Raw genomic sequence first — 26,715 nt, forward strand, 5'->3', positions numbered from 1 at the left:
GTAGCAGATCGTGCTTTCTATTCTAGCTAGTATCCCTAACTCTAATATAAGCATTTCTAGTAAAATTCTTACGTCCTTTCTCTTATATATAGATATAAGTTTCTATTACAATATAGTACACTCTATAGCTATAATTAGGTAAATAAATTAGTGAATTTAATTAAGATTCTATAATACTTTCAATACTAGGCCTAATTACAATAGTGTAGAGCTAATATTACTTACAGGAGCGGGAGCTTTATACTAAGTTTAAGACTAAATTTTATAGATAGGTAACCTATCCTAATAATATAAAGGTGCCTAGCTAGTAATAAATATATATAGAGGATATAATATTAAGTGTAACAAGATAGAGGAGATATATAGACACATTAGGTTCTTTAAACTCTTCTCTAGTAATTAGGGAAATTAACTATAGCACGGGCGGTAGAGCTAAGAAATATAATTTTAATTTATACTTCCTTATCTCCTAAATAGTCTTCTAGTGTGTGGCTAGTATTGAATTTTAGTTAGTCTAATAGCTAGCAATACAACACTTGTTATATCGCTAAAACATAGTTTTATGTTACATAGCTAAGATTTTACATAAAAACAACCCGTTTAGATAAGCGCAAAAGAAATTTTTTAGTTAATAACGGTGTTAGCATTCTAATAGGTCTAGTTAAGAGAGGGGGGTGGAGAGGGTGACCTGAACTCTTATGCCACAACATCTTCTGCCTTAACTTAAGATATCTTCTAGAGATCTTTATTAGCATAGATTCTGTCCTTAGATCCTGAAACTGCGTTTTCTCTTAGATAGTGTTGCCTATCTTGCACGCAGACAGGTTGTTGTCTAAGGCGGTGACTAGTATAGTATTGTAAAATCTATTACTATCTCCACGATATTTTAGGTAGGGTTAAGAAAGAAAGAGAGAAGCTGGTTTAGGTATTGTCAAGAGAGTTTTAAGTTAAGTGCGGTAAGCCATGCCAGATTTGTGGACGCAAAAGCTGCTTTAATCCTGCAATAGCTGGTACGGCAAGGGGACTGTTCGACTATCTTCAACACATTACAGGACATATTTTCCACATGCGCATACCATGAGCTCACACGTAACAATTAGTGACAATGCACAAAGTACGGAATTATTTTGGTCAAGAACTATGAAGAACTTGTATGATAACCATATCACGTTTTATTGCATGAGGAACTTCGCCATCATGCATAACTTAAGGCTGGCGGGATTTGTAGGTTAGCAGAACTACCATGCCGTGATACCAGTTGTCTTAGTAGCTAAACACCCTTCTACAACGCGGATTTGATAGATAGGCTAGACTATTGTCCTTCCATAAAATACCAGTTTGTGAGCTTTCACCTTGCTGTTCCTAAGTTTATACATCCTTGAAACTTTGATATTGTAGTATTAATCCGGAGATTTTATTAGTACGGTCATTGAAAAACGGCTTGGGTCATGATTGTAAAACGTAACTGTAAAATTTTGAAAGCTACTGTGGGGCAGATGTGCCGAATGTATCGAAAATATACGCACAAGGGGGTGAACTACTAGCCGTCTAAGCTTTTGAGCCTTGTGATATAACGACCACCATATACCCAGTGCTACCCCTCGACGAGAACAGTCCATTTAGTCCACCTTTATAGGAGTTAGACATGTCATCCTGTACTGTGTATAACGTACAAGCGCTACGGATGAATCACAAATGGGATATATGTGCAGCAGGACAGTAGCACCGAAGTGTATTTGCACAAGGACTGGGGAACGAGACCGATTACTAAGTAAGATAACCTCATTTTATCAAAGATTTAATTACAAGACGTTGCTTTTCAATTTACCAAATTTCTACATGCGATTCTTTGACGCAACAGAGTATATACCTGTCACCTTTCTATGCGCTACCCGATGTGGTTGTCGAAGCGGGCATGTACGACTCCATGCATGCCGACATGCAACTGAATCTAATAGTAGTTAGCCTACAAGTAATGTGAAATGCAATATAGATGGACTTACAAGACATTTGTCGAGGCAGGGCAAGCCGTAACGGCTGGATTGGGCGCCTCACCACCGCTAGCGATTCGGACGGGAATTGTCGCCGTCTGTATGCAATTGCAGGCAGGTTCGTAGTACTTGGACGTGATGCAAGGCACTTCGTCGATGATGGTGGCAATACTGGCCTAGGCACCTACAACCTGAATTGGTACATTTGATGTGCGTACACAGTCGCAAGTCTCTTCATAATACTGCGTTTTCGTGCAGGGTACACCGCTTACAGTTGTCAATTTCATGGTTGCCACCTGCGGTGCAGGTGTATGCGCGATAGGAACGACAGTGGTCTGTGTGCAAGAGCAAGTCGGCTCGAAATACGAGAGGGTGGTGCATGGAGTTCCGTTGATGGTGGTTACCCCATTGTAAATTTTCGAAGTCAAGACTTGTCTTGACTGCGCATAACCAGGTTGTGTGAAGTTTGCCGAATTGGCCTGGTAGCTACTTGTTGCAGACTTGTAACCCGGTGCTGATGAGGTGACATTTTTAGTGGCATATACAGAATAAACCTTGAGGGTCGATGAAGTTTCTGAAGCAATTGAACTAGTCGCACGACGAGACGTTGTTCGAACGCTGGATAACGTAGGCTTTGAGGTGGACCCGGATTGCATGGTGGACCTGGATCGCATGGTAGACCTAGATTGCGTGGTCATTGTTTCTGGAGTATTCATAGGCTGGCTCGGCCTAGTGAAAGGAACATTCGGTGTATTGGGTGTCTCAGGTGGAAAATTAGGTGGAAAATTAGGTGGAAAATTGGGTGGAAAATTAGGTGGAAAGTTGGGTGGGAAGTCAGGTACATTTGGTGTGCTCAGTGGCGGGGTGGTGCGCGATGTGATTGTCGTATTGAACCCAGATCTGGGAACACTCGTGATGGCAGTACCGGTACTACTTGATAGCGTGGTTATGTCGTTATTCGGAAGGGTCGTAGTCGAGCTACCGTCGGTAGGAGTCGTCACAGTCCCTCCATCGGGTCCGGTAGTAGAGTCAGTGGTCACCCCTGGTACATTGCCCGTGCTGGAGATGGTATTTCCCAACGATGTTGACGTGAGACTGGTTACAGATGTATCTGTGTTTGAGGTCGAAACAGTCGTCTGCGTAGTAGATGCCACTGGCGTGGTAGATGTCGACAGGGTGGATGTCGGAACAGCTTCACAGCCCCCCGGTGCAGAAATTTGGTCGTTTATGAGAGTAACAGCCCCATTCAAAGCGTAAAGCCCGCCATTAACGGTTGCACCGTCCCCAAGAGAAATCGAAGTCGAGGCCAGGATGTTACCATTGAAGATGGTGGTGCTGCCAAGCGTAGCAGAAGAGCCGACTTGGAAAAAGACGTTACAAGCACGCGCACCGTTGACAAGTACAATTGACGAAGCGGAAGCAGTCGTGAGGGTACTGCCGATTTGAAAAACAAAAAGGGCGTTGGGATTGTTTTCAGCATTGAGTGTAAGTGGCCCTGTGATTTGCACTGCTGACGCCGATGTGTAGACTCCCGCCACGAGAGTCTGTCCCCCAAGATCGGCAGAGATTTGTCCTGTGGGTGCTAATGAAGCAGCACTCCCATAAGCAGACCTGGCATCTTGAATGGCCCTGTCAGCGATAGCATCGCCAGCATATTGGGTACCTGAACGCCCAGGTGGGAATCCAGTTATCGAGCTCATGGTATTCGGAAATAGACCGAGCGAACCGGTAATCACTGTATTGCCGCTATTCGTTACAGTATCACTAGCTATGACTCCAAAGCTTCCTGCGGTTCCGAGCTGGATTTGCGCAAGAGTAGACCCGACAAGGCTGCAAGTGATTGAGAGGAGCGCTGAAAAGCGCATATTGTTGTAACGCATTTTTCGTGCAAGGTGTGAATTGTAATGGGAAAAACTTTGCAATTCAAAGTTGAGTTACCTTATAAGAAGGCCATTTGAACATTCATGCTACGTAGTATCGATGTGCCGGATGCGGTGGTAGTCTCTTGTCGCAATCCATATGCAGACAAAATGTATATTTCCAATCCAAGCCGCACGGCCATAGGCGTATAGAAGAGCCTAGACAGCTTCATAGCGCTCTTTACGATTGCTACATTCGCCACTGCTGTGCTTCAGTCTAGGTGTGGGATGAAGTTGGATACCCGATGGAATCTAGCGCAGGAATGTTGCTAACTCCTTCACCACGATGTGTGAGCGTGGGGAGCTCAGAATCGCCTTAAAAAACTCGAGACTGCTTGTAGACGCACAGGCGTTGTCCTTAGGAATTCCCTAATAGAATATCAGTAATTGAGCGTTGTTCATCGCGCATGTCGAATCTCGAAATGACATTGCATTCCGCCTTCTGGACAGTAAAAAGCCCCCGCGTCATAGAGTTGTGAAATTGAAACTTGGAAGAATTCTCCAATTTCGATGCGAAAGCGGCGATGATGGGGCGATCAATGTAGCAAGCGTCATGCTCGGGGAAGTCGTGATCCGTGTGTTAACGATGAGAACAAAGAAGCTCGACAAGGCTAAGGAGCGGCAGTCAACTTTGTTTGAACTACCGCTCAGATTTAAATCAGGAAATGGCAGCGATTTACAGTCTCCATGAACCATGACCCTTATCGTACTCTGTTGCCCAGGTTATCTACCCTTCGAACTGGCCACACTCCTGAACGGGACGCGACCTTCATAATGGCATTGCTAGACACAAGACAACGTGATTGTTTTTCGGCATACTAAAGACAGTCTGGAGTCTTTTCACTTACATATCACTGGTATTCTTCAGTCTGTCGCCTCCCAAGATCATCACTGCACCTTGTCCCGCCCCGAGACTTGTTTCTTCTCGGCGAGGTAATGCAAGCGTCAGCCAGAGTAATCTAGAAATATTATTGTACTTACAATCGCCTAGCTATAGAGATCGACAATCATGACCAGTACACCCTCTCAACATTATCTTCGTGCCCTTCGTAGCAGCTCACAAGACTTGCGAGTATTTTCTTGACTATCTCGCGGGGGTAATTTTTATCTGCGCTCAGACTCTGCCATCGTCATTTGATCATCTCTTTACAAAAGGCCAGGGTGGGCTTACAGACTCATAAATAAATAAAAGCTTCCCAATTTCATCATGCAGCTTCGCACAGCATTTGATTTAACTTATGACCCAAGCTTAGTGGACATGTTAAGTTCATGGGTGACTGCAGCACATGAGACGGGGCTGTGTCGTGTGTATCCATTATAGGTAGCCGAACGTACGAGATCTCAGCATCATACCTATACCCAAGTGCTGTTTCCATTTATGGGAGAGAGAGTTCTATTAATTTTCCTGAACGACCTAATGAGGGTTGGTGTTAATCAGATTCGTGCTCTGGAGACTGGGGGTACGGCACGATAGGACTCGTAAGGCTGGGATTAGGGCTGTTCCGCATGACATCTCGCATGAAGGATCAATTTCGCTGCCGAACCATGTCTCATTTGATTATCCGGCTTTGATCTTGTGATACGTGTGTTTTGACCTGTTCTTCCAGCTGAGTTACCTAGCAGTATGGTCACGATTGAAGTCAATACCCGAAACGTCGTATCATCAAAATCATTGAAATCCGCAATATTGAATAGGTACCGAAGTAGTCCTTGGGAACAGATGCGGGTTGAGATGATGTCCAGGGGGGCAGCAGAATGTACTGTGTACGTGCCTTGCTGCCAGCCGACGGTTCACTTATCTACCGAGTAAAATGCCCCCCTTACCTTGCTAGGGTACGGTATGTTCGAGATGGTACCTTGGTCTTGGGTACATGGTACCGGTACCGGTACTACCAACACCGCCCGCCATTGCAATCTTCCCTCCCCCGCAAATCACGCACACCTAAACCCATCACCTGCGCATCAGATTAATCAAACATCGCACCCGTGGCTCGAGGCATGCTTACCCATCTCCCTCCATTCGCATTCGAATACTCAGCTATGGTGGCGCACCGTTCTGCCTTACTACAGCCGACTATGCGCTCTGATTGGTCGGATGTGAACGCCCGCTAAGCATTGCGTGGGCCAATTCCATGAGACATGCACTGGTAGAGGGAGAACGCTAATAAAGGTGGTATGGCCACGAGGTCCTTCGGTGGAAGGGGGTTCGGTGAGTTGGAATAGAGTGTTGCTGGTTGACGTTGTGGGATCCTGGTTTGGGGAAGATGGGTGCTGGGTTAAGGAGGGGGAAGGGGTGTGTGCCCCTCGTGTTCTTATACTACCTGTGGTACCGGTATCTATCACTTTACTTTACACGTTCATAGACGCTTGAGATTTTATTTTATGTTGTCATTGGGCGAACGTTTGCTTTTCTTTTTTGCCTTTTCATTGTCGAGCTTGAGCATCACTGTCTTTACCGAGACTCGAGAATTACTATCTCAACTTGCCGTCTCTATCATTCTCAACTTACGGTACTGTCTTTACCAAGTACACTACCAACGACAAATCTTCTCATACCGCTCTCTTCAATACCAAATCCTCAATTTCTTGGACTATAGTCAAACTCCACCTAATTCCATATATCCATCTCAACAACCATAAGAAAAAACCCATCACAATGTCAACAGCCAACCCGCCAATCCTCTCCCGCTCGACACAACCCACCACGCCCCTCGCCCCTTCTGCCCAAACATCCTCGCAACCCAGCTCTGGCTTCTCTCCCACAGCAATAATATCACTCGTCGTAGCAATAATCCTCCTCCTACTGTGCGTGCCGCTCATCGCCGTTCTCCTTCGGCGCTACGAGCGAAACCGTCTCGTCAAGACCACTCCCAATGGTATATCTATTAGCAGGGATACTTTCAGCAACAGCGGCAGAAGCAGCGCAACTGTCAACGACGGTGCACGCGAAGAACAGAATTTGGGAATAAGTCTGAACAGTATATTGGTGACGAAAGAATTGGAGCAGAGGGAGAGTGTGAGGTTGGAGGAGCCGGGACAGGCATATTTAAAAGATCGGGGGTGGGAGTGCGCGGTGACTGGGAGATGAATGAATGGGTGGCGGGATGTGATTATAATGTAATGCGTTGGTTTGGCTGGCGACGGCAGTGTGGAGTGTTGCTAATGATTTCCGCGGTTTTTAAGAAGAGGAGGCAGGGGAAGTGGGGGAGTGGGCGGCAAGTTGTGTGCTATTTGGTAATGTAGTGACAGGATACTACACTATCGCTCTGCTTTGTCTTGACTTGGGCTGTAGGGAATCCTGGGGAAGTATGTCTACGTCCACAGAGTGGCTTTAAGCTTGAGACCATGAGGGTTTGAACTTAGCCCATAACATCCTGTTTCGGGCGTGCCGTTGCATGCCATTAGGGTTAGGGCATTGCAACACTACATCAGCATAATCGGAATTACATGTAGACCAGGGCAGGGACAGTACAAAAGGACCATAATATACAATATACAGGGATGTATCATCGCCCTCGTGTATCAGCGAAAGTTAATATTCAGTGCTGTCTATAATCTTCCGAGTGTTCCCGCTCGAGAAACCTACTCCGTCAGCCTCTTTTACGCCTCCCTGTTCTCTCCAATGACCTTGCTCCTCTGCTTAAGCATGTGGGTGAATAGAACGTAGATGCCCGGGACGTAAATCGCGAGTATAACCCAGAGCGCAATACCATACTCCTTCCTGGCGCGGCTCGCCAACGGAATAGCGCTGTATACAAGCCAGCACTCGCTCGAGACACCGAGGGGGTAGAGGACGAGGAAGGTGTTGTATCTGAATCAAATGCTGGTTAGTGAAATATTCAATTGGACAAGGACTATATGATCATGAGCGATGGAGAAACCATACCTTAGCCAAGTCCACAACTTGGGAACCCCAACCCCACTGAGCGTAAAGACAAAGTAAGAGTATCGCACGACTTCAGTGATACTCCAGGCGAGGAGCATGGTAGTATAGACAGGATTATGCATTGTGCTTTGCGGAAACGGATACGCAATGAGCCAGACGAGCAGGAAGCGCGAGGATACTTGCATCAGTGTCGTGAGTAGGGGGGCGCGCACAAGACCTATTATCCGTGTTAGCTCTATACGGATACTTATTCATGATTTCAGTTTCTTTTGGACACAAAACAAGACGCCAACCTACCAACCAATGAATGCAGCACCTCCAGCCCCGCCCCTGTCTGAACCCACCTGCTCAACACCTCCAACCCACCGTATACCCTCCCACTACCCAGACCTCTATTTGTCGCACTCGCCCACCCCATCGCACCGCTTCCAAAGAACCCTCCGGCTTCGCGAGCTGTGCTAATCTCATGGGTCGCAATTGTTAGAGTCTGATATAGCACAGCAGCCCATAGCGCAGCGGAGACGGCATTGTAGGTGAGCAGGTATGCGGATTTTGCTGGAGAGGAGGATTTGGGTGGTGGTTTGGATTTCGGGCTGGATTTGGGGTTTGGCGACATGTTTATGGTGATGGTGATGGCAAGTGGTTGGGGATTTAGGCGGTGCGGCGGCAAGAATATGTTGTTGTTTCTGGAGAGTTGGGCCTGGGAGGGTTCAATATTGAGTATCCTATTTTGCTGTCATTGGATTTATGTGATGAGTCGTTGCCAGACGGGAAGGCAGCTATTGAGTTGGATATATTCAAGCCGAGGCTTAGAAAGCTTGGGACGTAACTCGTAGAAAAAAAGCACGGGCTGGCTTGGCACTGATGCGTGGGGGTTCCAATACCCAGAAGGGGCATGTGCGGTGAGATCATCGTCCTTGTTGCAATATTTGCGGCTCTGCGATTTCCAATGAGCTTATCAAGTGATCACGGTAGAATCTAAACAGTCTCCTTGGCGATGGATAGACCAAGGCAAGTGAGGCGTGATATGCGAAACAGTTCTGTGGTTGTAGAGTACCAGAATATCTGCTCGTTCTTCATTCTATCCATGCAATGCCAAAATATACACAAGTTGACTATCCCTCCACAAACTGTTTCTTTAAACCTGCCCGCTCATATTGTAGATATCGTGTGTAATGGATGGGTATATGGTTATAATCTAGGAAAGCAGAAATAACATGCACGCTATACTATGCCGATGCAGCGCCAAAACACCAGTCAAGCAAACCACCACCACAAAGTAGAAGAATCAGAGGGCAAGGGAGGGGAGAAAATCGAAATACCTATACCAGGAATATGGGTATCATGAGCGCATACCAGACAACCATATCCTAGCTGTTTCCTCCTAGAGGCATTGTGTATGCCGGTTCTAACCCATGGTGCGACTCACTATAGGAAGACCTGGATCATGCTCTTGCGATGAACTACACTCCTTTCGCAATCCTCTACCACGCACTTCTTGAAGGGTTTGGTATTTGGTGGCCTTTCCTTACCCTTTGAGCTTTTCTTAACAGCGCGATTTGCTGTGCATTCGCCACAGTACACCTGTTGTGACATCAGTATCTGAGTATCAAGCCGCTAGCATTCAGCGCCAAACCTACATGTCCGCACCCCTTCACTATCCACACCTGTCTCTTCGCATCATCGTCTCCTACACACAATTCGTCTCCGCAGTTTGGACATGCCAGAACATCTTGTTCGGCTGGACTCCGCGTAAAGCCGTCGGGTGCCTTGGGAGGTGCGTCATATGTCGGTGGCGGCTGTTGTTCTGCGGCACGAGCTCCGCCCATGCCTACCATGTCAAATCCTATTACGCCAAAGTCGAGAGTAGGTGCAACAAACGCTCCAACACGGACAGGCTCAGAATTGGAACTGGTCGGCACACTAGCAGCGCGTGGTGCCCGTGGAGGCGCAATGGGACCACGGCCTCGCCACCCGCCCGCACCGTCCAACAACTGGTTATTATAACGATCGACGTGGGCGCGGAGGTGCCCAAAGTTGCCGCCCAAGATGCCCAGCATGTCTAGAGCATGATCCAGATCTCGGTTCGTTCGACGTCGTACGTCGTTTTCGGGCAGCGCTTGTTCCCTCACAAACTGAACATCGTCTGCGTTCATGTTGCCAGCTTGCCGCCAGAACGATCTTCGTTGGTGCGGATCCAATGGCCGTGCCGAGATGAATTCGATTTCTGGAGATCCTGGTGTTACTTCTCTCCATTCCTCTGCACCACTGTCCAAATCGATTATGATATCCATGCCCCTCGGTAAACGAGGCGTAGCATTGTTCCTTCCATGCGGATGGGCAGAGGATCGAGAAGCCTGAATGTTGTGGCGCATGCTATTGTCCTGGGATGCCCCGTAACCCGAATCGTCCGCGGTCAGGTCGATCACACTGTCATTCTCAGGTCCACTCAAATCCACCATGATACCTCCTTCGCCATCATTGTCCTCTGCCTGCTCCTGTGAATGATTTACATGTAAACCTGCCGGCCCAGCAGGTCGTCTGTAATCAAACCCATCCCCGACAAAGCGTCGCGGTGTCTGTGACGCCATATCTGCCACCTGTGGGGCTGGTTGTGCGTTTTGGAGAGGCGGCGAAGCCCCAGCTGAGTCCGATCGCGTTGTTGGTCTGCTTGCCTGGGAAACTGGAGCGCTAGAAAAGTTTTCAAAGGTAGAGTCTAGCCCGTGATAATGACTTTGGCTTTGGCTTTCTCGGTAATCGAAGGCTTGTGGTTGTGCTGAGCGATAGTCGCTGAGGCGCTCTGGATGTACCGGCTGTTCGTGGGAGTTATGGAGTGAGCCAAAAGACCATGCAGGCGAGACAGAACGACCGTCAGCCTGCATTTGGGTCAGTGAACGCTGCGCATATATAGTCAGTGGATCGTCCCTTGTACCCTTTGTCTGTGTTGTACTACCAGCGCTCACCTTTTGTCTGTGCGGCCACCCAAATGGCGCCTCCGCCATCCTCACAGTCAATATACGAAGTGCCGCCAGGTGCTTCCCAGCGTACAGGCTGTTATGTGCTTGACGGGTGACGGTCCGTGGGTGAGGAGAAGGTGGTGTTCCGGGTATGAAGTCGTGAGATCGACGACAGTAGTTGGCGTTGGTGGCAAGGATGAGGGCGCTTCCGAAGTCGTTGTGCATCCTGAACATGACTACAGTCCAAGTCGAGCAACTTTCACCATCATTGTGAACGACACAATACATGCGCCACAAGCGCTTTTCTGCCTAATTCTATTATTATTTTCATGTTTCTACTTCTTTCTGGATTCAGCCTTGAATATGTGAGGTCGAGGGTGGTTGCGCGAATGGATCACTTTAGAAGGGGGGGTGTCCGTCATTGGCAGGGGTAGTAGACGTGGAGTAACAATAAAATTGAATGAAAATGGTCAAATCCTCATAATTGGCACTATACAATGATGGCGCCCCCCCCCCCCCCCACCCTGCCGCATCCAGCCTGAAGACCATCGTTTCTATCTACTTTTGGGACTCAGCTGGGCCGGAAGCCAGGTCGCGGGAAGTGCTCATTTACCGCCTCGGTGGCCCGGTAATGTCAAGCAATGATGCCCTCAAGGCCTCTGCGCCTGATCCTGTTGCGCAAAAAGTATGCATTTGTTGTCAAAACCTCCCCTTTATTCACGCCGTTCCTAGGAATTTTAAACTTCCCTCCGACGCCAGAGCAACCAAACTAGCGGCGTTGACTGTCCAAGCAACATCTATCGCCGGTTCCGCTTTACTCATGAGCTCGACCCAGCTCTTGGAAGTCTTGATGTATTGTTGCACAGATACGCCACCTTCGCCAGCAATAGCAAGATATGTGCCCGTGTAGTCCCACTTGGCTCTCTTGACTTCGCTGCCAGTCTCAAGCACCTTGACTACGCTCTGTTTTCTTATGTCCCAGACCGAGACGCTGCTGGATCCTTGGTTGACAACCGCAAACCAGGTTCCATTCTCGGAGAAGGAAATATCGAGAACAGGCGCACCAGTTTCCAGCTCAACCATGGCGTTTCCAGTTTTGACGTCAAAGACGCGAATCTTGCCGTCTGAGTTACCCACGAAGAAGAGTAAGCCATCGACGTGGAATGCGCAGGAAGTAATCTCGGCCTCCACATAGACTTGCGATACCGTCTTGAAAGTCGCGAGGTCATGGAGCTCGAAACGCTTGTCTGTTCCGGTAGAGGCGAGAATCCTTCCGCTAGGGTGTATCGAGAGCGCCTTGACAGGCCCCGCGTGCGACCCGACTTGCGCGAGTTCGTTTCCTTGGTCAAATATCTTGACGGTGCCAGCTTCCGTAGCGACGATGGCGCGATCTCCCCACCAAGCAGTGGCCATGACTCTGCTGCCAGCCTGGAGCGTCTGCACGAAATCACCTTGTGAGATGGAGTAGACACCAGCAACGTTGAGAGTGCCACCGAAGAGGGCCAGATCACCAGACGCATGAAGTGCCACGTTCTGGCTGCCCGGCTGGAGGGGGTCGGTCGCGGCGGTAAGGCTGAATGTGGAGATGTCTTCGGCCGTGGCCCAGCCATCGGGAATGGGACGCTTTCGACGGGTAGAGAATAGTCTGTAGTCATGGTTAACTTGAGCGTGAACAATACAGAATCGCCTGTAAACCTACTGTTGCTGTGTTTCGTCGATCTTCTCGACCAGCTCCTCGGGCAGTGCCTGGCTGTCCACCTGCATGGCATCGCCGTTGCTGCCAGTAGCTCCACTAATCGTGACATTGGACAGGGCCTCTCGCGCCTCGTCTCGCTCGCGCGTCAAGCGTGCAATCACTCGGGTCGCCGCATCGTTTTGATAGAGAGCGGTGCTGAGCTCCTGTCGTGTTTGCGCCAGCTGCTGCTTGAGTGTGTGAGTCTCGAGTACAATGGCATCCCACTCGTTCTGGAAGGCGCTGAGGAGGGCCGGTATGGAGGTCAGGTTTGGCGGGCGGGGGGTGACGACTTGTGGGGACTTGAGCTCGATGAGATCCTCAATCGCGAGGTCTTCGCCCGTGACGGGATCAGTGTGATGTTCGGAGATGTGTGCCTCGATCAGCCGCTTCTCAAACACATTGCCGCTCTTGCGCGACGCGACGGGTTCGCGAGGAGCTTCGCCGGAGATTGCGCAAAGCATCATGTGTGGGTTTGGGGGGTTTTGTTGGTTTGTTGGCTGATACGAGAGGGCTTGTCAAGCTCACGTCGCGTTCGAATTTCTTGAACAGGCTGACGCTAGTGATTGGATTCGGATTGGTGTCCATGTCACGTGCTCTCGCGCTGGCCTAGGTCCTGTTCGATTTAACCTCCCACGTGATCATGGTTCCATCCAACATTGAACGTTCGACAAGTCTGCAACCTGGTATGATTGACTTGCTCCGTCAAATCTCCTGATGCTCCATTGTATCTCAACATTGTCTCAACTCCCCTTTATTGCGCATGTCTAGAATCAAATGATCAATCACGGCGAACGAAGTACATTAGGTATGACACAGTCGACTCCAAGAGGATGCGGATGACTCTAGCTGGATATAGCCTCCGTTCTGAAAGATAGAACCTCTTTTTTCACTGTTACCTGGTATGGCCCTTCAAGTAGAACCAACTAACTTGAACATGAGTCGTCAGCCGGGCCGACAATGTGCCAAGGACACTTTCTCGACGGTCCGACATGCATCCAACCCCACGTCTTCCCATTCCCCAGAAATTCAAGCTTCCCGCGCGTTTAGCTATACCAAAGCTGCAAGCGGGAACACCTCCGCATGAGCAATGTCTGTGAGGCATAGTCACGGTCCGAGTCACTTCGCCCTCGGGCTGTTTTGACTGGTCGCACAGGGTGAAATTGCTAGCAAATCTATGGTCGAGTCTCCATGATGACGGTTCATTCGTGGGGAAGCGAAGCTAGTACGCTCGTCAAGAGCTTCCGAGGCCATGCAAGTGTTGACATTGACCCGATGGCGCAATGTTGGCTCGGTTATCCTGGTATACCGGTATGGGCCTAACAAAGGCTTCATGATCGAGGTATAAAGGTAGCTCAACATCCACGATACCGCATCATCACCGAGCAAGTCGTCGTGGCTGTCTACCTACAGTACCACACATTCAACATGATCACCAAATCATTGTTGGTGCTGGGTGCTGCCATTCCTGCCCTGGCAGGTTCCTCGGCCAAGCGCCAAAGCGCATCCCTTGATGCATGCCCTGGTTACACTGCGAGCAACATCCAAAACGACGGCTCCAAGGTCACGGCTAACCTTGCACTTGCTGGGACAGCATGCAATGTGTATGGCGATGATTTGACAGATCTGCGACTCGAAGTCGAGTATCAGACAGGTAGGTTGGCGGCTTTGGTTCGTAAGAATATGGATCCTAACAAGTGTGATAGAGGAGAGGTTGCATGTCAAGATCTTCGACGCTGCTGAGCAAGTCTACCAGATCCAAGAATCTGTTTGGCCACGACCATCTAGCCAAGGCGTCAATCCAGAGGACTCTGTTCTGGCATTCTCCTGGACCGACAGCCCGTTCTCTTTCGCCATCAAGCGGAAAGCAACAAATGAGACGCTGTTCGACACCTCAGCTGCCAGTCTCGTCTTCGAGACACAATACCTCCGCTTGAGGACATCCTTAGCCGACTCTCCAAATCTTTACGGTCTTGGCGAACACACTGACCCATTTCATCTCAATACTACCAACTATACTAGCACTGTGAGTTACTTCAATCTATCACCACGTATCAATTGCTGACAGAAATCAGCTGTGGAATCGTGATGCATACGGTACCCCGACGGGAACGAACCTGTATGGATCTCACCCAGTCTATTTTGACCACAGGGGCGAGAATGGGACTCATGGTGTCTTTTTGGCCAGCTCCGAGGGTATGGACATCAAGATTGACGACAGTGAGGGCACGTACCTTGAGTACAACGCTCTCGGTGGTATCGTAGATCTCTACTTCTTGGCCGGCCCCAGTCCTAAAGAAGTCGCCATGCAGTACTCTGCGCTTTCGGGTCTTCCTGCCATGATGCCCTACTGGGGGTTCGGATCTCATCAGTGCAAGTATGGTTACCGTGATATTTGGCAGGTTGCCGAAGTCGTAGCTAACTACTCTGCTGCTGAAATCCCTCTCGAGGTAAGTTTAATATCTGACATTGCCATTTTACATATGACTAACGTATACCAGACAATGTGGACTGACATCGACTACATGGAGCTTCGTCGCCTGTTTACTTTGGACCCTGAGCGTTACCCACTTGACCTCGTGCGCCAACTTGTGGGTTACCTCCATGCTCACCAACAGCATTACATTGTCATGGTTAACTCCGCCATCTGGAGCGGTGAGGGAGATGTCTACAACGATGGTGCTGAGCTCGAAGTGTGGCAAAAGAGGGCTAACGGTTCTTTTTACGAGGGTGCCGTTTGGCCTGGCCCCACTGTATTCCCCGATTGGTTCCACCCAAACACTCAAGAGTACTGGGACGGCAAGTTTGAGAGTTTCTTCGATCCGGAGACTGGCGTCGACATTGATGGCCTATGGAACGACATGAACGAACCTGCCAACTTCTGCCCTTACCCTTGCCCTGATCCCGACGCGTACTCCGTAGAATCAAAGAACCCTCCGGAGCCTCCGCGGGTTCGCATCAATGCCGATGGTCGTGAGATTCCTGGCTTCCCTGCTAGCTTTCAGCCTCAGTCTGGTTCAAACTCTACCCGACGCTCGCTTGCCTCACGCACAGCCACATCTGCTTCCGTTAAGCGCTTTAGTGCTAAACGACAGGCCTCCAATAATTCTTCAGAACTTGCCAGGCATTTGGGTCTCCCAGGCCGTGATTTGATCAACCCTGGCTACCAGATCATGAACGCCGCAGGCTCAATCAGCAATAAGACAATGGACACTGACATTCAAAACTACGATGGTACTTACCACTATGATACCCACAACTTTTGGGGAGCTATGATGTCTATTGCTTCACAAAAGTCCATGCTGGCTCGTCGCCCCGCATCTCGGCCATTCGTCATTACACGATCAACTTTCCCTGGTCTTGGACGTTATGTCGGCAAATGGCTTGGTGACAATGTCAGTTTGTGGGAACAGTACCGCTTCAGTATTGCCGGCATCCTGAACTTCAACTCCATCTTCCAGATTCCCATGGTTGGTCCTGATATTTGTGGTTTCGCAGGCAACACCACGGAGACCCTCTGTGCTCGCTGGGCCACTCTTGGCGCCTTCTACCCTTTCATGCGTAATCACGCTGGCGACACTTCTATCGATCAGGAGTACTACAGGTGGCCCCAATCGGCAGCCGCCGCACGCAAGGTCATTCCCGTCCGTTACCGCCTCCTGGACTACTTCTACACCGCCTTCCACCGTCAAACTATCAGCGGTGCTCCATCTCTCAACCCTCTTTTCTACCACTACCCGGACGACAAGAACACCTTCACCATTGATCACCAATTCTTCTACGGCGACGACATCCTCGTGTCTCCCGTGCTCGAGGAGAACAGCACAAGCGTCAGCATCTACCTTCCCAACGAGACATTTTATGACTTCTGGACCCTCCAGAAGGTTCAAGGAATAGGCTCATACATCAACCTAACTGAAGTCGGTTTCGACACCATTCCTCTACACATCAGGGGTGGCGCTATCCTGCCCCTCCGCGAGGACTCAGCAAACACCACGACCGAGCTGCGCAAAAAGAACTTTGTCCTCTGGATCGCACCCAATGCTACCAACCAAGCGTATGGAACACTGTACCTTGATGACGGTGACAGTATTGAGCAGGATGGCGTTTCTAACATCGAGTTCCTTTACGATAATGGTCGGTTCAGCATGTCGGGTGAATTTGGCTACGCGACTGAGCTGGTCGTAAGTAACATTACTGTGCTGGGCACGAATCAGACGGCGCAGGGTCCTGTGCCACTGAGTGGAGCCTACAGTCATAAATTCGGGGCTGGATCGGGCCCTGAGTTTGAAGGTGCTGCTGCTGGCCGTACGCAGGTTGGTGTTGGTGCGATTGTTGCGGCTGTTGCAGGTATATTTATGTATGTTTATTAAGTTGAAATGAAAGTAGAGCAGTACAGCTTCAGATTCAGACCTTCGGTTTGTTCCTCCAGAATGGAAACATGAAATACATACCAAGCCACCCTTCACCCATCCATACAAATAGTCGGCCAACTAGATATCCTCCTCATCCGACTCGTGACCTAACTCCCTAACCCCCTTCCGCCCTTTTCGTTGGCCCTGCCTGCGCATTCCTTTCCCCCACATCCAGCGCCACCAAAAAACGACTCACGCAGTTATAACTCGCAATCGTTGCCGTAATCTCTACGATCTCCTGATCGTTGAACTCCTGCTTCAGGCACGCAAACACGGTGTCGCTGACGCGGACGTCGAGCGTCATGGCATCGGTGTATGAGAGGAGGGCTGCATGGGCGGGATCGAGGACTGTGGTGTCGGGTTGGTGTGGAGGGGAGTATAGGATTGCAGAGATTTGGGTGGCGGTTATGCCTTGGGTGGAGTTAGGGTTTAATGGTCTGATTGAGGGGGTGGTTAGGGGGTGGCGGATTGGGGACTGGGGCAGTGAAACGGAATGGAGAAATAGAACGGGCTAATGTGGAGGAGCGATTGCCAAAGCGGAATGAGATTTACTTACCGGGGGCAGAGGCGAGGATGGGAGAGTGAGAGTCCCATTCATACCATGCTTTGTTTAAGACGGCGACGCGGCATATTGCTATTTCGCGGATCGAAGTTGGCAGAGAGGTTTTTGTACGGATGGCGCCGAGGAAAGCGTTCCTATTGGTGGAATAGATGTCAGTCTGTTGTTTGGGTATACAAGGGCAGGATAATATGGGGACGGAAAGTGAATATACTATATGAGGTACCTGCTTTGACTGGACGTTTGAGCGAAAAAGCTATATGAAAAATAGACGAGAGTGAAATGGGTGAGGATATTGAAATGATGGAATGGTGAAAATCCATATAATCAGACTTCATATGGAGTCTTACCAGCCATCAGCAACTGGGGGCGTGTGAAGCAACGTTCGATCAAGCGCTATGAGTCCCTTTTCGCCCCGCCTTTGAAGGACACGTTCTACAACGGCTTGGTCTTCTGGACTCTTGAAGTTTGGAGGATCGGGAATGTAATCGAGGCGCATATTGAACTATCTTAAAACTATTGTTCTCTCCCAGAAGTCGTTCCTGTTCGTTTCAAAGTGATCTTTCGACGTTGACTGCGATGACGCTAGGAGAAACTGTACCGACATTCCGATTTGGTGAACTGTCCATTGGCCAATGAAATTTCTGCGCTACGATAAAAGTTGTGGAAAACGAGTCTTTCGCTCCCAATGTTCTCGCCTACGCCGACCTAAGATACCTTCAAAGCACAGTGAGACGATATCATGGCGCCAAACTCAAAACTCAACGCAAAAAGGAAAGCGGCAAGAGAGCCTTTGAAAGTGAAATTGCCAAAGCCAAAAGAGGAGAAGCCGGTTGTTGCGTCACCAATCCCTCTGGAACTGCAGCAACTTCTCTTGAACATCTTTCGGAGCACATTCGCGGAGCGATTTGAGACAGATATCAACCCGCTACTACAGGAAGTAAAGGGACATCTTTACAATCGCGATTTTGCGACTGCATTTGGTAGTCAGAGATATCTGGAAGCCTATGCGGCGAGATGGAGTCCAAGTCGCGCGTTGGGATACGCAGAAGTGTTCTGGGACATCAAGGAGTATTTGAGGCCTTCTGATGAGGATTCAGAGAATGAAAACTCGGATAAGAGTTGGAAGGTTGTTTGTCTTGGGGGTGGCGCTGGTGCGGAGATCGTAGCGCTGGCGGGCGTTCAAAAGATGTTATCTGCTGCACGAGACGAAGTCAAAGCATCAGGAGAACCGAAAATCAACATTACCGCAATCGACGTTGCGGACTGGAGTACTGTCGTGAAGAATTTAGCGGCGCAACTGGAAACCACGCCAACGCTTTCAAAATACGCCTCTGCTATTGCAAAGGCTGCGAATGCCCCGCTCCTTGCCCCGGGGAGTCTCGAGGTCACATTTGACAAACATGACGTCCTTGCGCCAGAATCATCGGATCTTTCTTCGTACCTCAAGAGTGCAAGTCTTGTGACACTGATGTTCACCCTCAACGAATTGTACACGGCATCTTTACCGCTTAGCCAGAAGTTCCTCCTCGATTTGACGGCAGCCATGACACCGGGAAGTCTGCTTTTGGTTGTTGACAGTCCTGGTAGCTACTCATTGCTTACTCTCAACGGCGCGGAGAAGCAGTATCCTATGCAGTGGCTACTAGATCACACTCTACTCAAGCAAGCCAATGGGAATCAGAAAGTCAGAGGCGAAGAGGAGGTCCCAAGATGGGAGAAGCTGCAAGAAGACGAGAGTAAATGGTTCAGGATGGACGAAGGATTGAAATATCCCATCGAGTTGGAGAATATGCGAATGCAGTTACACTTGTATCGGCGAATCTGAGGACGGCGGCTTTGAACTGTTTCTACATACAAGAGATGCGCGGGCTGCAGCTTGCACTGTTATGTGACGTCGGCTGTATCTAAATCCCTCGCTAAACATACTGCTAGGCCTCTTTGAACCTTGCGTGCGAGCATACTTCAACGTCCAAACTACGTTTTCCATTCATGTGCTTAGTATGGGTAGCATCACTGGTAGATCTATAGCGCTCGAAATTCACCAAGTCATGTACAACATCATTCCAGTCTTCGCTCTGCATCTAAAGAACCTTTCAAAGGGCTTTTTGTGCTCTTAGAGATACATGATATATCGCTAATTGTACTTCAACTGTATAGGGCATGTAGATGACAATATCCTGGATCCGAGTGAATCCTTAGGCACATCGCAAGTCAGAATGACACTTTACGCTATTGTTGTTTGAAGTCTGCGACATTGATAAAGATCCGGACTCTAACACACATTGTGAAATTTTATATTACAGCAGCAGCATTGCATTTTAAGAAGAAGAAAGCATTGCGACAAGCGCATTAGTGTGGCCTGGACGCCATCCTATTCGCTACAGTTACGCACAGTCGTACTAGTGTGTCCTATATGTCTACTGTGTGCTTACGTATTACTACGGTACAAAACTGGTTTATAGTAGCTATATTTATCTAAAGTAGACTAAGAAGTGGTTTAGGTAGAAGGAGTAAACCTAAATAGGGTTTACTATACCATGTATTCTACTTTTACTTCTACTTCTATTAATCTACTAGTTTCCTACTAACTATCTAAGTATTTTACCCCTCCTTTCTTTAATCTTCTTCACCACCTCTACCACCTCCACCACCTCTACCACCACCTCTACCACCACCACCTCTATCACCACCTCTATTATCACCACCTCCTATTAGTAACTGTCTTCGTGCTAGAAACTGTCTTCCAGGTCTGCAAAAATGGACCAACGGCGGGTAGTACGACTCTTGCTGCCGTTATGGGACAGTGGAACAATACACCATCTCCGTACACCTCGATGGTTAATTCATTCGAAATATGTAATGTGTTCTTTTCTGCAGGGGGAATTTTAATAGGTATGGCACCATCTGTGAAGGTGGCCTCGAGGCCGAAAGTACATCGTGATACTTCAGCCATGTCGGGTTGAATGTGAGTGATAGCAAGTTGCATGGTAGATCTTGTGATTCCTGCCGATTGTCCATCCTTATGATGATTAGGGTGTGATATTTGAATGTCCTGTAACAATGTAACAAACGAATGGTTGACTAACCCTGGTAGCGAAAGAATCTTAAGACATTTCACTCCCTAGACCATGATACTAGTCGCACCCTAGTATTGCATTCCACGCAAGTGTACCTACAAACTAGATGATGCCACCTAAATAGTCTTGAGGTATTTTTTCCATGGTAGGCGACAACGAGAGTATTTGATATCGGTGCCTTGATCACTGGTTGAGAGCAAATTTCCAATCGGTTCTACAATAATCTAAGCATTCAAAGTCGTCCAGTCAATTTCGGTGATACAGCAAAGAAGCATTCGATCGGTGATTTAAAATACATCGGGATGCGTGTGCATTATATCGGCATAGTGGGCAACGGTTCTATGTATTGTGTAGAATAACATTACACAGATGTCGTGACGTCTACTTTACGAATCTTGTTACCGCAATCTTGTTACTTATTAGATTCTGCCCTCTATACACCCATTTCCCCTCTTCATGACTTCAAATTCGCCTTCCATGTTTTGCAATCAAGCTCCTCGACTCACCGCATAGCCAGATGTGTGGGCCAGCTTCACCATCCTCCAATCCATGCTCATTAATGATAGTCTCTATTTGACGCGCTCTACCACGATTGGCACTCAGAGTTGTGAGACTTTCTGCCCATCCATAGAGAAAAATGGATTTGTTCAGTGTGCCCAGTTCTTTTGCAACCTTTTCAGCTACCGTAGGAAGGCTATTTGTAATGTGATCTAGATCGACCGACTTGACTTCTATAGGCAGTTGAAAGCCTTCGGGAATACTGTGATCTGACAAAGATACCCATTCTGCCACGAGCTCTTCAGATGTACGTCCCTGGCGATCACCTTGTGCCAACAGGAGATTCGCTCGAAGTTTCTCGGTATCCGTAGCTAGGGTCTCCACTATCAAGTTCATTTGATCAGCAGCCTCTCTAGTGCACACCATTGGATGTGAAGCGATTGCTGGATAGAGACGTGTTGGCAACAGATGCTCCTCAGCTTCCTCTTTTATTTGAGCTCGCACTTCGCCAGGGTACCAGTCCAGGATGGGGCACTCTTTGTGAGAGATATCAGATATCAGAGCTAGTAGTATGGTGCAATCAATGTTCACTGTCTGGGATATCGCTCGTGATCGGTCGACTAGTAGTTGAGTGAGAACCGACTGCAACGGTACTGCGGCTGGAATGTCCTTAGCACACTGTACAACCGCACCTGTGGCCCGAATCTTGTTGATGATCATATCAATGGCTTCCATCTTCCCAGACTCGATTCTGGTCAGAACGAATCGCACTCTTGGTGGCCGACCGCAGATTGGGTTCGCTTTCGCAGCTCGTGCTAAATCGCGTGCGTTCCTCACCACATCGATTTGATCCTCGTCATCCTCTTCATCGTCGACACTTGGCCTAATATCGGAAACCTCGTCATCAGAGTCGGAGTCGTTCATCCAGCCCAGCTTTGCAAGATCGAACAGGATCCGTTTCTCCGAAACAGTTGAGACTCGGATCCACTCCATTCCCTCTTCTGCTACTATGTCGACGAGTGCTGCAGTCTTCCCTTTCTGCTGGCTGCCTTTCTTCAGGCTCAGTCCCTTCATCGTATTTTTGCCTCCAGGAGCCTTGTGCCTATCCCAGAAGAAATATTTGCGGAAACTTTGTAGGCCAGAGGATCGTTTTGCTGCACTCCAGAGTGCCTCATAGTAGAGTAGATTTGACGATACGATGTAGTGCCGGGCCTTCTCCTCATCCAGGTTCGTACTTATTAGCTTCTTGAGGAAAGCTAGCTCGTTGCGCATATCGTTGCGCAGATTTCGATACTCGACTGGATTGTAGACTTTCCCTACCCTTTGCTTTTCCAGGACTGCGGCCACATACGTTTCTACTTCTGCGTGTAGCAACTTGCCCCGCTCGACGAGACCTTCAACCGTAGTCTGTGATGGTTTGTTGCTGTTATGGTCCTCATCGGTGGGGTTTGCAACCAGCTCCAGATTTTGAACCTTCGATGAGATTGAGGTTGTCATACTGCTGAAATAGGATGGCGCTGAGAGGCTCTTGTGAATCTCTGAAAGTGAACTGTGATCGAGGCTTGTGCACTTGATTACAAGGGATTGAAGTTCTACAGAGATGCTGCAGCACCTCAAGTCAAGTCTGATGTTATGCGAAAATGAGGAACTCTGGACAAATCCCAATAGACAGGATCGATAGGTACCGGTACTGGTAGGTAGAGGTACCTAGGGACCTAGTTAACATGCGATATTCTAGGCAGCGGTTGTGACTCGACAGGCCTAGGTAGCAGAACTGCGAAGGGCTAACTTGACGTGCTATCTATGTTGCTCGTGCACCCAACCCTCTGCTCTTCTGTTAGTGCATACAACTCCTTCTTCTAGACAGCCTATAGCGACATTTATTATGTTGCATGCGTTGGAAAATCCCTAAGTCGACAGAGCCGAAGTACCTACCGGTAATTCTGGGCCGACGTTTCTCCGACCCCGCCAATACTTGCCCGCAGTTCCAGCCCACCACGACTTCAGGCCATTACCCCAGAAGCCTACAATCTCACATCACCATGCCTTACTTCCAAACCAGCGTAGAATGGTACGAGCAGTCGTCACTACTTCTCAAAGCTAGGCCTTCATCGGTAATCCAGGTGTTCCATCGTGCACGCGACTCCTATACTGATTGCATGCCTTAGACACGAATCACCTCCAAATACAGCGTCCGCAAACCATCAGCATCCAAAATAAAAAAACGCAAAAGCTATGCCGAAAAGCACCCGGCCAAGCCCGCCGATACCACGCGCGCCTCATCACCATCACCGCAATCGCAAAACCCAGAGGAAGTGACCGTCACATTTAAACTGAAAACATATGACCCAGTGTCTGGGGCCTGCTTACAGTATGAAACAAACAAAGGAGCTGAAGTCGGACGTCTGATTGGCAACCTTGGAAGACTAGGGAGGCACATGGCTGCTTTGCCAGAAGTGGCGGAGGATTTAAGTGCGCCTGCGCCAGAGAGAGCGTCAACACCAGCCCTGGACGAGAGTGGAGATGTGAAGATGGGTGGTGTGCCTGTGGATTCAAAAGCTAGTGCCAATACAGCTGGGAAGAAGAAAAAGAAGGGCAAGAAATGAACCATGCGGAGGCTGGAGAGATGTAACATTACCATTACAGTACGCTCGGAGGCGTTGTTAACACCTCGCCATACACGGCCAAAGTCGCCCTCGTGTAGCCATCAAGGCTTCGAGAATCGCATTGCAAGCATACAGTAATTGCGGGGGCAACTTGCACGTGATGAGCATGTATGTATTACAAGGCTACCGAAAAATGATACCCCAAGCTAGTCTCAATCACAACGCTATCGTGAAATCATCTTCTGCTCTGTATAGTTTGGTGCGCTGACACTGGTCAGAGGCTTGTTTGCAATGATGTCCCTATGGCGGACCTTGTACTAATGCTGGACATTGCAGCTTTTTGGCAGGGTTATCAATCTTCAACCTGGCTCTACCAACCAAAGCATCATCTATCGCTTAGCAGCACACGCTTTCTCAGCCTCAGTCTTTCCCACAAGGACCCATTCAACCCGATCCTGCTCGTCCTGAGCTTCCTTCGCCAAGGCCTCGCAATTACAGACTTCCCAGTCATCGTCAGAGGCACCTAGATCTAATTGTTCGGCACGACTACCAGGCTTAGTGCCACATTCCACCGAATTTCCAGCCTTAGGTTTTTTGTTCGCTCGTGCTGCGTCATGTGCAACAGTTTTCTCGGCGAGGTTGACTTTGATAGTGGATTCGTTCAACTTGTCAGTGACCATCAAGTTAGTATTAGGATTGTCGTTGTTGCTACCAACTTCAGGGTACCGGTACTCAGGCCAATCGTTGTCTCCACTCTCCCGCGCGGACGAGTTCGCAACCCACTCATACCGTTTATTATAGCCGTAGGCGTTGATTTCAGCGCGTACAATGGCCTTGCACACTCTAGAGGGCATTTTGACTTGACGTCAGTTCCTTTCTTTGTAGACGGAGGTAATCAGCTTGCTACAAGCGTAAGGTTGATGCGGATGTCTTGAGTACAGCGTGCAAGCAAGTTCAGTATGGGAGAACACCGTGGAGATGAGAGGTTATTTTATTTACATCACAGTAGCGCGCAGTGATTATCCACAATCGCCGCTACATCTGACAGAAGGCAGTCGGTTGGTCCATGCACGATTACAATTCACACTCTTGGCGACGGGCACCCAGGCCAGCCACTGTAGATAATAGCAGTGGAGAGCCCACTCCAGTTTACAGATTTTCCGTCCCTTATTTATGTTAGCGCACTGTAAATGAGTGAATCGAATGGAGATTACCATGGAGAACTCCCAATTTCCTGGTGTCAAGCTTTATTCGAGTGACACAATAGCATCTTATCAATGGTATGGGACGCAAGTGATACAAAGACAAAGTTTGGTACGGTGAGGTATCAAATCAAATTCATAGTAAGCAAGCGCCGTCATACAGGAAGCGGAACAGCGAAGATAACATCCAAACTTCAACAGCAACCAATATAACAGCACGTTTGTAGCCCTAGCTAATCGTTGTTTGCAAGAAATCGCCCTTTCCGCCCTTCTAGATCATCTACATATAATGAGATTGCAGTCCCTGTGATGCCCTCGTGAGAAATTTTCTTCGTCTGCTCTAAACTCAAGCCAAACACGACGTTTGTCAAGGTGAAAAGAGGAAATTAACAGCTTTTTCAAATGTCAGTACAAACAACAATTATGTGCACACGGACTCGAAACGCAGGGTCAATTTTTCAGCATAAAAATACCCACATCATCAGCAGGCCCCTGGGCAGATGCCGTCCTGGTTGTTCCAAAAGGGTAGTGCATCTTATATGGGGGGGTTCTCAGACAATAGGACGAAATTGCCAATTCGCAAAAAATGGTGTTATTTCTGATCTCAAATTTTGGATAAGAGTTGCACAGACACAGAAAACGCATCTTCAATAAGCTGATAATTGAAATTGTTCCACCAAGGAGACATGATCTGACTCTAATACGACCCGGAGATGTCGTTCTCAAAATCATTGGTAGAGATGCGACAGGTTAGAACATCCAAAAGCGCAAGTACATTCAGGCGATTGTGTGGTAGCCCAGAATCATCTAGGGGAAAGCATTGTGTGATCGCATTGTTATCCTCCACCTCGTACTCTTACCATGATTTTCTTCCTTCGTATCAATTTCATTATTGTTTTCAAGTTCACTTACATCATATACAATGTTTTCCCACCTGCCCCACAATTGGGCTCCATCCTAATATCGTTATTTCCTTTTGGTACCTTTTATTCTATTCTTCAAATTCTATTCCACTAAGAATCTTCTCTGTGTGAAATCTCGCAACCATCGCGACGTCAACAACTGGGACTTGTACAAGCTCATACTGTACCACTATACCACGCAAGCCCTACGTCTACGAAAATCCACTGTAATTTTAAGAGCTACGGCTAGTATAGCTCACGCAAGATTATAATATGGAAGCCGGGGAAGCATATCTTGATGCAGACTCCTACTCCCCAGTGGCACGTCAAACAATGTCACGCCAGCACCGTTTCCATACAGGCTCAATATCCGGTCGAACGCGTCTAGGCACTCCACACTCCCCGGCCTTCTCCTCTATCCCAACATTTCAAACACCTACAAAAATGTCCTCCGCATCCGGTTGTCTCACCTCGCGTGGCCTACGCAACCACACCCGCGCTTCGAACGCGCTCTGCCAGCGCCGACTCGCGTTGAAAGACTTTCTGGAAGATAAGATATCCGAGAAAACAAGCAAATTCAAAAGGATAACAACAATGATGCGGTTGAAACATCTCCCAGTGACAATTACCACTACGGTAAAAAATTGTTTACTGTAGAATGGTACGCTAGGGGTTTACTATATAGGTGTAAACTAACCTTATGTATACCTGTAAATAGGTTTAAAGTGGTGGTTTACTTTTTTATAGTATAAATATAGTGTGGTTTACTATAGACCTATTAGTAGAGTAAATAAAGGGGTTTATAATAGACCTATTAGTAGAGTATATAAAGTAGTTTATAAAAGATAAAATATAAGTGTTAGGTATAGTAATAATAGTATTAGATTTTTTTTAGTATCCTTATATAAACTACTAGTACGTTGTTGCCTGTCCTATCCCTAGGCCTAACCCACCTAATTAACAGCCTA

The 26,715-nt window shown here is 48.3% G+C and overlaps 12 protein-coding genes across 12 annotated transcripts; 5 read left to right on the plus strand and 7 right to left on the minus strand.

The window, feature by feature from the left end:
* Positions 1-2,167: 2,167 nt before the first annotated feature.
* Positions 2,168-3,871, minus strand: IAQ61_005375 (uncharacterized protein; the record flags this gene model as incomplete). Its single annotated transcript, XM_003840191.2, has 1 exon — positions 2,168-3,871. The coding sequence occupies one exon, from the start codon at positions 3,869-3,871 to the stop codon at positions 2,168-2,170; it is 1,704 nt and encodes a 567-aa protein (XP_003840239.2).
* A 2,695-nt stretch (positions 3,872-6,566) lies between these two features.
* IAQ61_005376 (uncharacterized protein) lies at positions 6,567-6,998 on the plus strand (the record flags this gene model as incomplete). The annotated part of the gene is made up of 1 exon (XM_003840190.1): positions 6,567-6,998. One exon carries the CDS (start codon positions 6,567-6,569, stop codon positions 6,996-6,998), a length of 432 nt encoding a protein of 143 aa, XP_003840238.1.
* Positions 6,999-7,510: 512 nt separating this feature from the next.
* Positions 7,511-8,412, minus strand: IAQ61_005377 (uncharacterized protein; the record flags this gene model as incomplete). The annotated part of the gene is made up of 3 exons (XM_003840189.2): positions 7,511-7,721; positions 7,797-8,013; positions 8,094-8,412. 3 exons carry the CDS (start codon positions 8,410-8,412, stop codon positions 7,511-7,513), a joined length of 747 nt encoding a protein of 248 aa, XP_003840237.1.
* Positions 8,413-9,224: 812 nt separating this feature from the next.
* IAQ61_005378 (uncharacterized protein) lies at positions 9,225-10,987 on the minus strand (the record flags this gene model as incomplete). Its single annotated transcript, XM_066096776.1, has 3 exons — positions 9,225-9,380; positions 9,437-10,693; positions 10,760-10,987. The coding sequence occupies 3 exons, from the start codon at positions 10,985-10,987 to the stop codon at positions 9,225-9,227; spliced, it is 1,641 nt and encodes a 546-aa protein (XP_065953127.1).
* A 483-nt stretch (positions 10,988-11,470) lies between these two features.
* Positions 11,471-12,952, minus strand: IAQ61_005379 (uncharacterized protein; the record flags this gene model as incomplete). Its single annotated transcript, XM_003840188.2, has 2 exons — positions 11,471-12,398; positions 12,453-12,952. The coding sequence occupies 2 exons, from the start codon at positions 12,950-12,952 to the stop codon at positions 11,471-11,473; spliced, it is 1,428 nt and encodes a 475-aa protein (XP_003840236.2).
* Positions 12,953-13,262: 310 nt separating this feature from the next.
* IAQ61_005380 (uncharacterized protein) lies at positions 13,263-13,646 on the plus strand (the record flags this gene model as incomplete). The annotated part of the gene is made up of 4 exons (XM_066096777.1): positions 13,263-13,293; positions 13,345-13,387; positions 13,435-13,577; positions 13,642-13,646. 4 exons carry the CDS (start codon positions 13,263-13,265, stop codon positions 13,644-13,646), a joined length of 222 nt encoding a protein of 73 aa, XP_065953128.1.
* A 267-nt stretch (positions 13,647-13,913) lies between these two features.
* Positions 13,914-16,858, plus strand: IAQ61_005381 (uncharacterized protein; the record flags this gene model as incomplete). The annotated part of the gene is made up of 4 exons (XM_003840187.2): positions 13,914-14,139; positions 14,192-14,511; positions 14,561-14,935; positions 14,987-16,858. The coding sequence occupies 4 exons, from the start codon at positions 13,914-13,916 to the stop codon at positions 16,856-16,858; spliced, it is 2,793 nt and encodes a 930-aa protein (XP_003840235.1).
* Positions 16,859-17,015: 157 nt separating this feature from the next.
* Positions 17,016-17,958, minus strand: IAQ61_005382 (uncharacterized protein; the record flags this gene model as incomplete). Its single annotated transcript, XM_003840186.1, has 3 exons — positions 17,016-17,311; positions 17,457-17,596; positions 17,810-17,958. The coding sequence occupies 3 exons, from the start codon at positions 17,956-17,958 to the stop codon at positions 17,016-17,018; spliced, it is 585 nt and encodes a 194-aa protein (XP_003840234.1).
* Positions 17,959-18,201: 243 nt separating this feature from the next.
* IAQ61_005383 (uncharacterized protein) lies at positions 18,202-19,287 on the plus strand (the record flags this gene model as incomplete). The annotated part of the gene is made up of 1 exon (XM_003840185.1): positions 18,202-19,287. One exon carries the CDS (start codon positions 18,202-18,204, stop codon positions 19,285-19,287), a length of 1,086 nt encoding a protein of 361 aa, XP_003840233.1.
* A 1,714-nt stretch (positions 19,288-21,001) lies between these two features.
* On the minus strand, positions 21,002-22,534 carry IAQ61_005384 (uncharacterized protein; the record flags this gene model as incomplete). Its single annotated transcript, XM_003840184.2, has 1 exon — positions 21,002-22,534. One exon carries the CDS (start codon positions 22,532-22,534, stop codon positions 21,002-21,004), a length of 1,533 nt encoding a protein of 510 aa, XP_003840232.2.
* A 499-nt stretch (positions 22,535-23,033) lies between these two features.
* IAQ61_005385 (uncharacterized protein) lies at positions 23,034-23,883 on the plus strand. Its single transcript, XM_003840183.2, has 2 exons — positions 23,034-23,151; positions 23,206-23,883. The coding sequence occupies exons 1-2, from the start codon at positions 23,080-23,082 to the stop codon at positions 23,641-23,643; spliced, it is 510 nt and encodes a 169-aa protein (XP_003840231.1). The 5' UTR covers positions 23,034-23,079; the 3' UTR covers positions 23,644-23,883.
* A 149-nt stretch (positions 23,884-24,032) lies between these two features.
* On the minus strand, positions 24,033-24,497 carry IAQ61_005386 (uncharacterized protein; the record flags this gene model as incomplete). The annotated part of the gene is made up of 1 exon (XM_003840182.1): positions 24,033-24,497. The coding sequence occupies one exon, from the start codon at positions 24,495-24,497 to the stop codon at positions 24,033-24,035; it is 465 nt and encodes a 154-aa protein (XP_003840230.1).
* Between the last annotated feature and the right edge of the window lie 2,218 nt (positions 24,498-26,715).

This window comes from Plenodomus lingam, assembly GCF_022343315.1.
Source record: "Plenodomus lingam strain CAN1 chromosome Unknown contig_22, whole genome shotgun sequence".
NCBI lineage: Eukaryota > Fungi > Ascomycota > Dothideomycetes > Pleosporales > Leptosphaeriaceae > Plenodomus > Plenodomus lingam.

Coding starts and splice junctions, on each gene's coding strand:
- IAQ61_005385 (XM_003840183.2), top strand. CDS start 23,080: ATGCCTTACTTCCAAACCAGCGTAGAATGGTACGAGCAGTCGTCACTA. Junction 23,152..23,205: donor TCAAAGCTAGGCCTTCATCG/GTAATCCAGGTG, acceptor TGCATGCCTTAG/ACACGAATCACCTCCAAATA.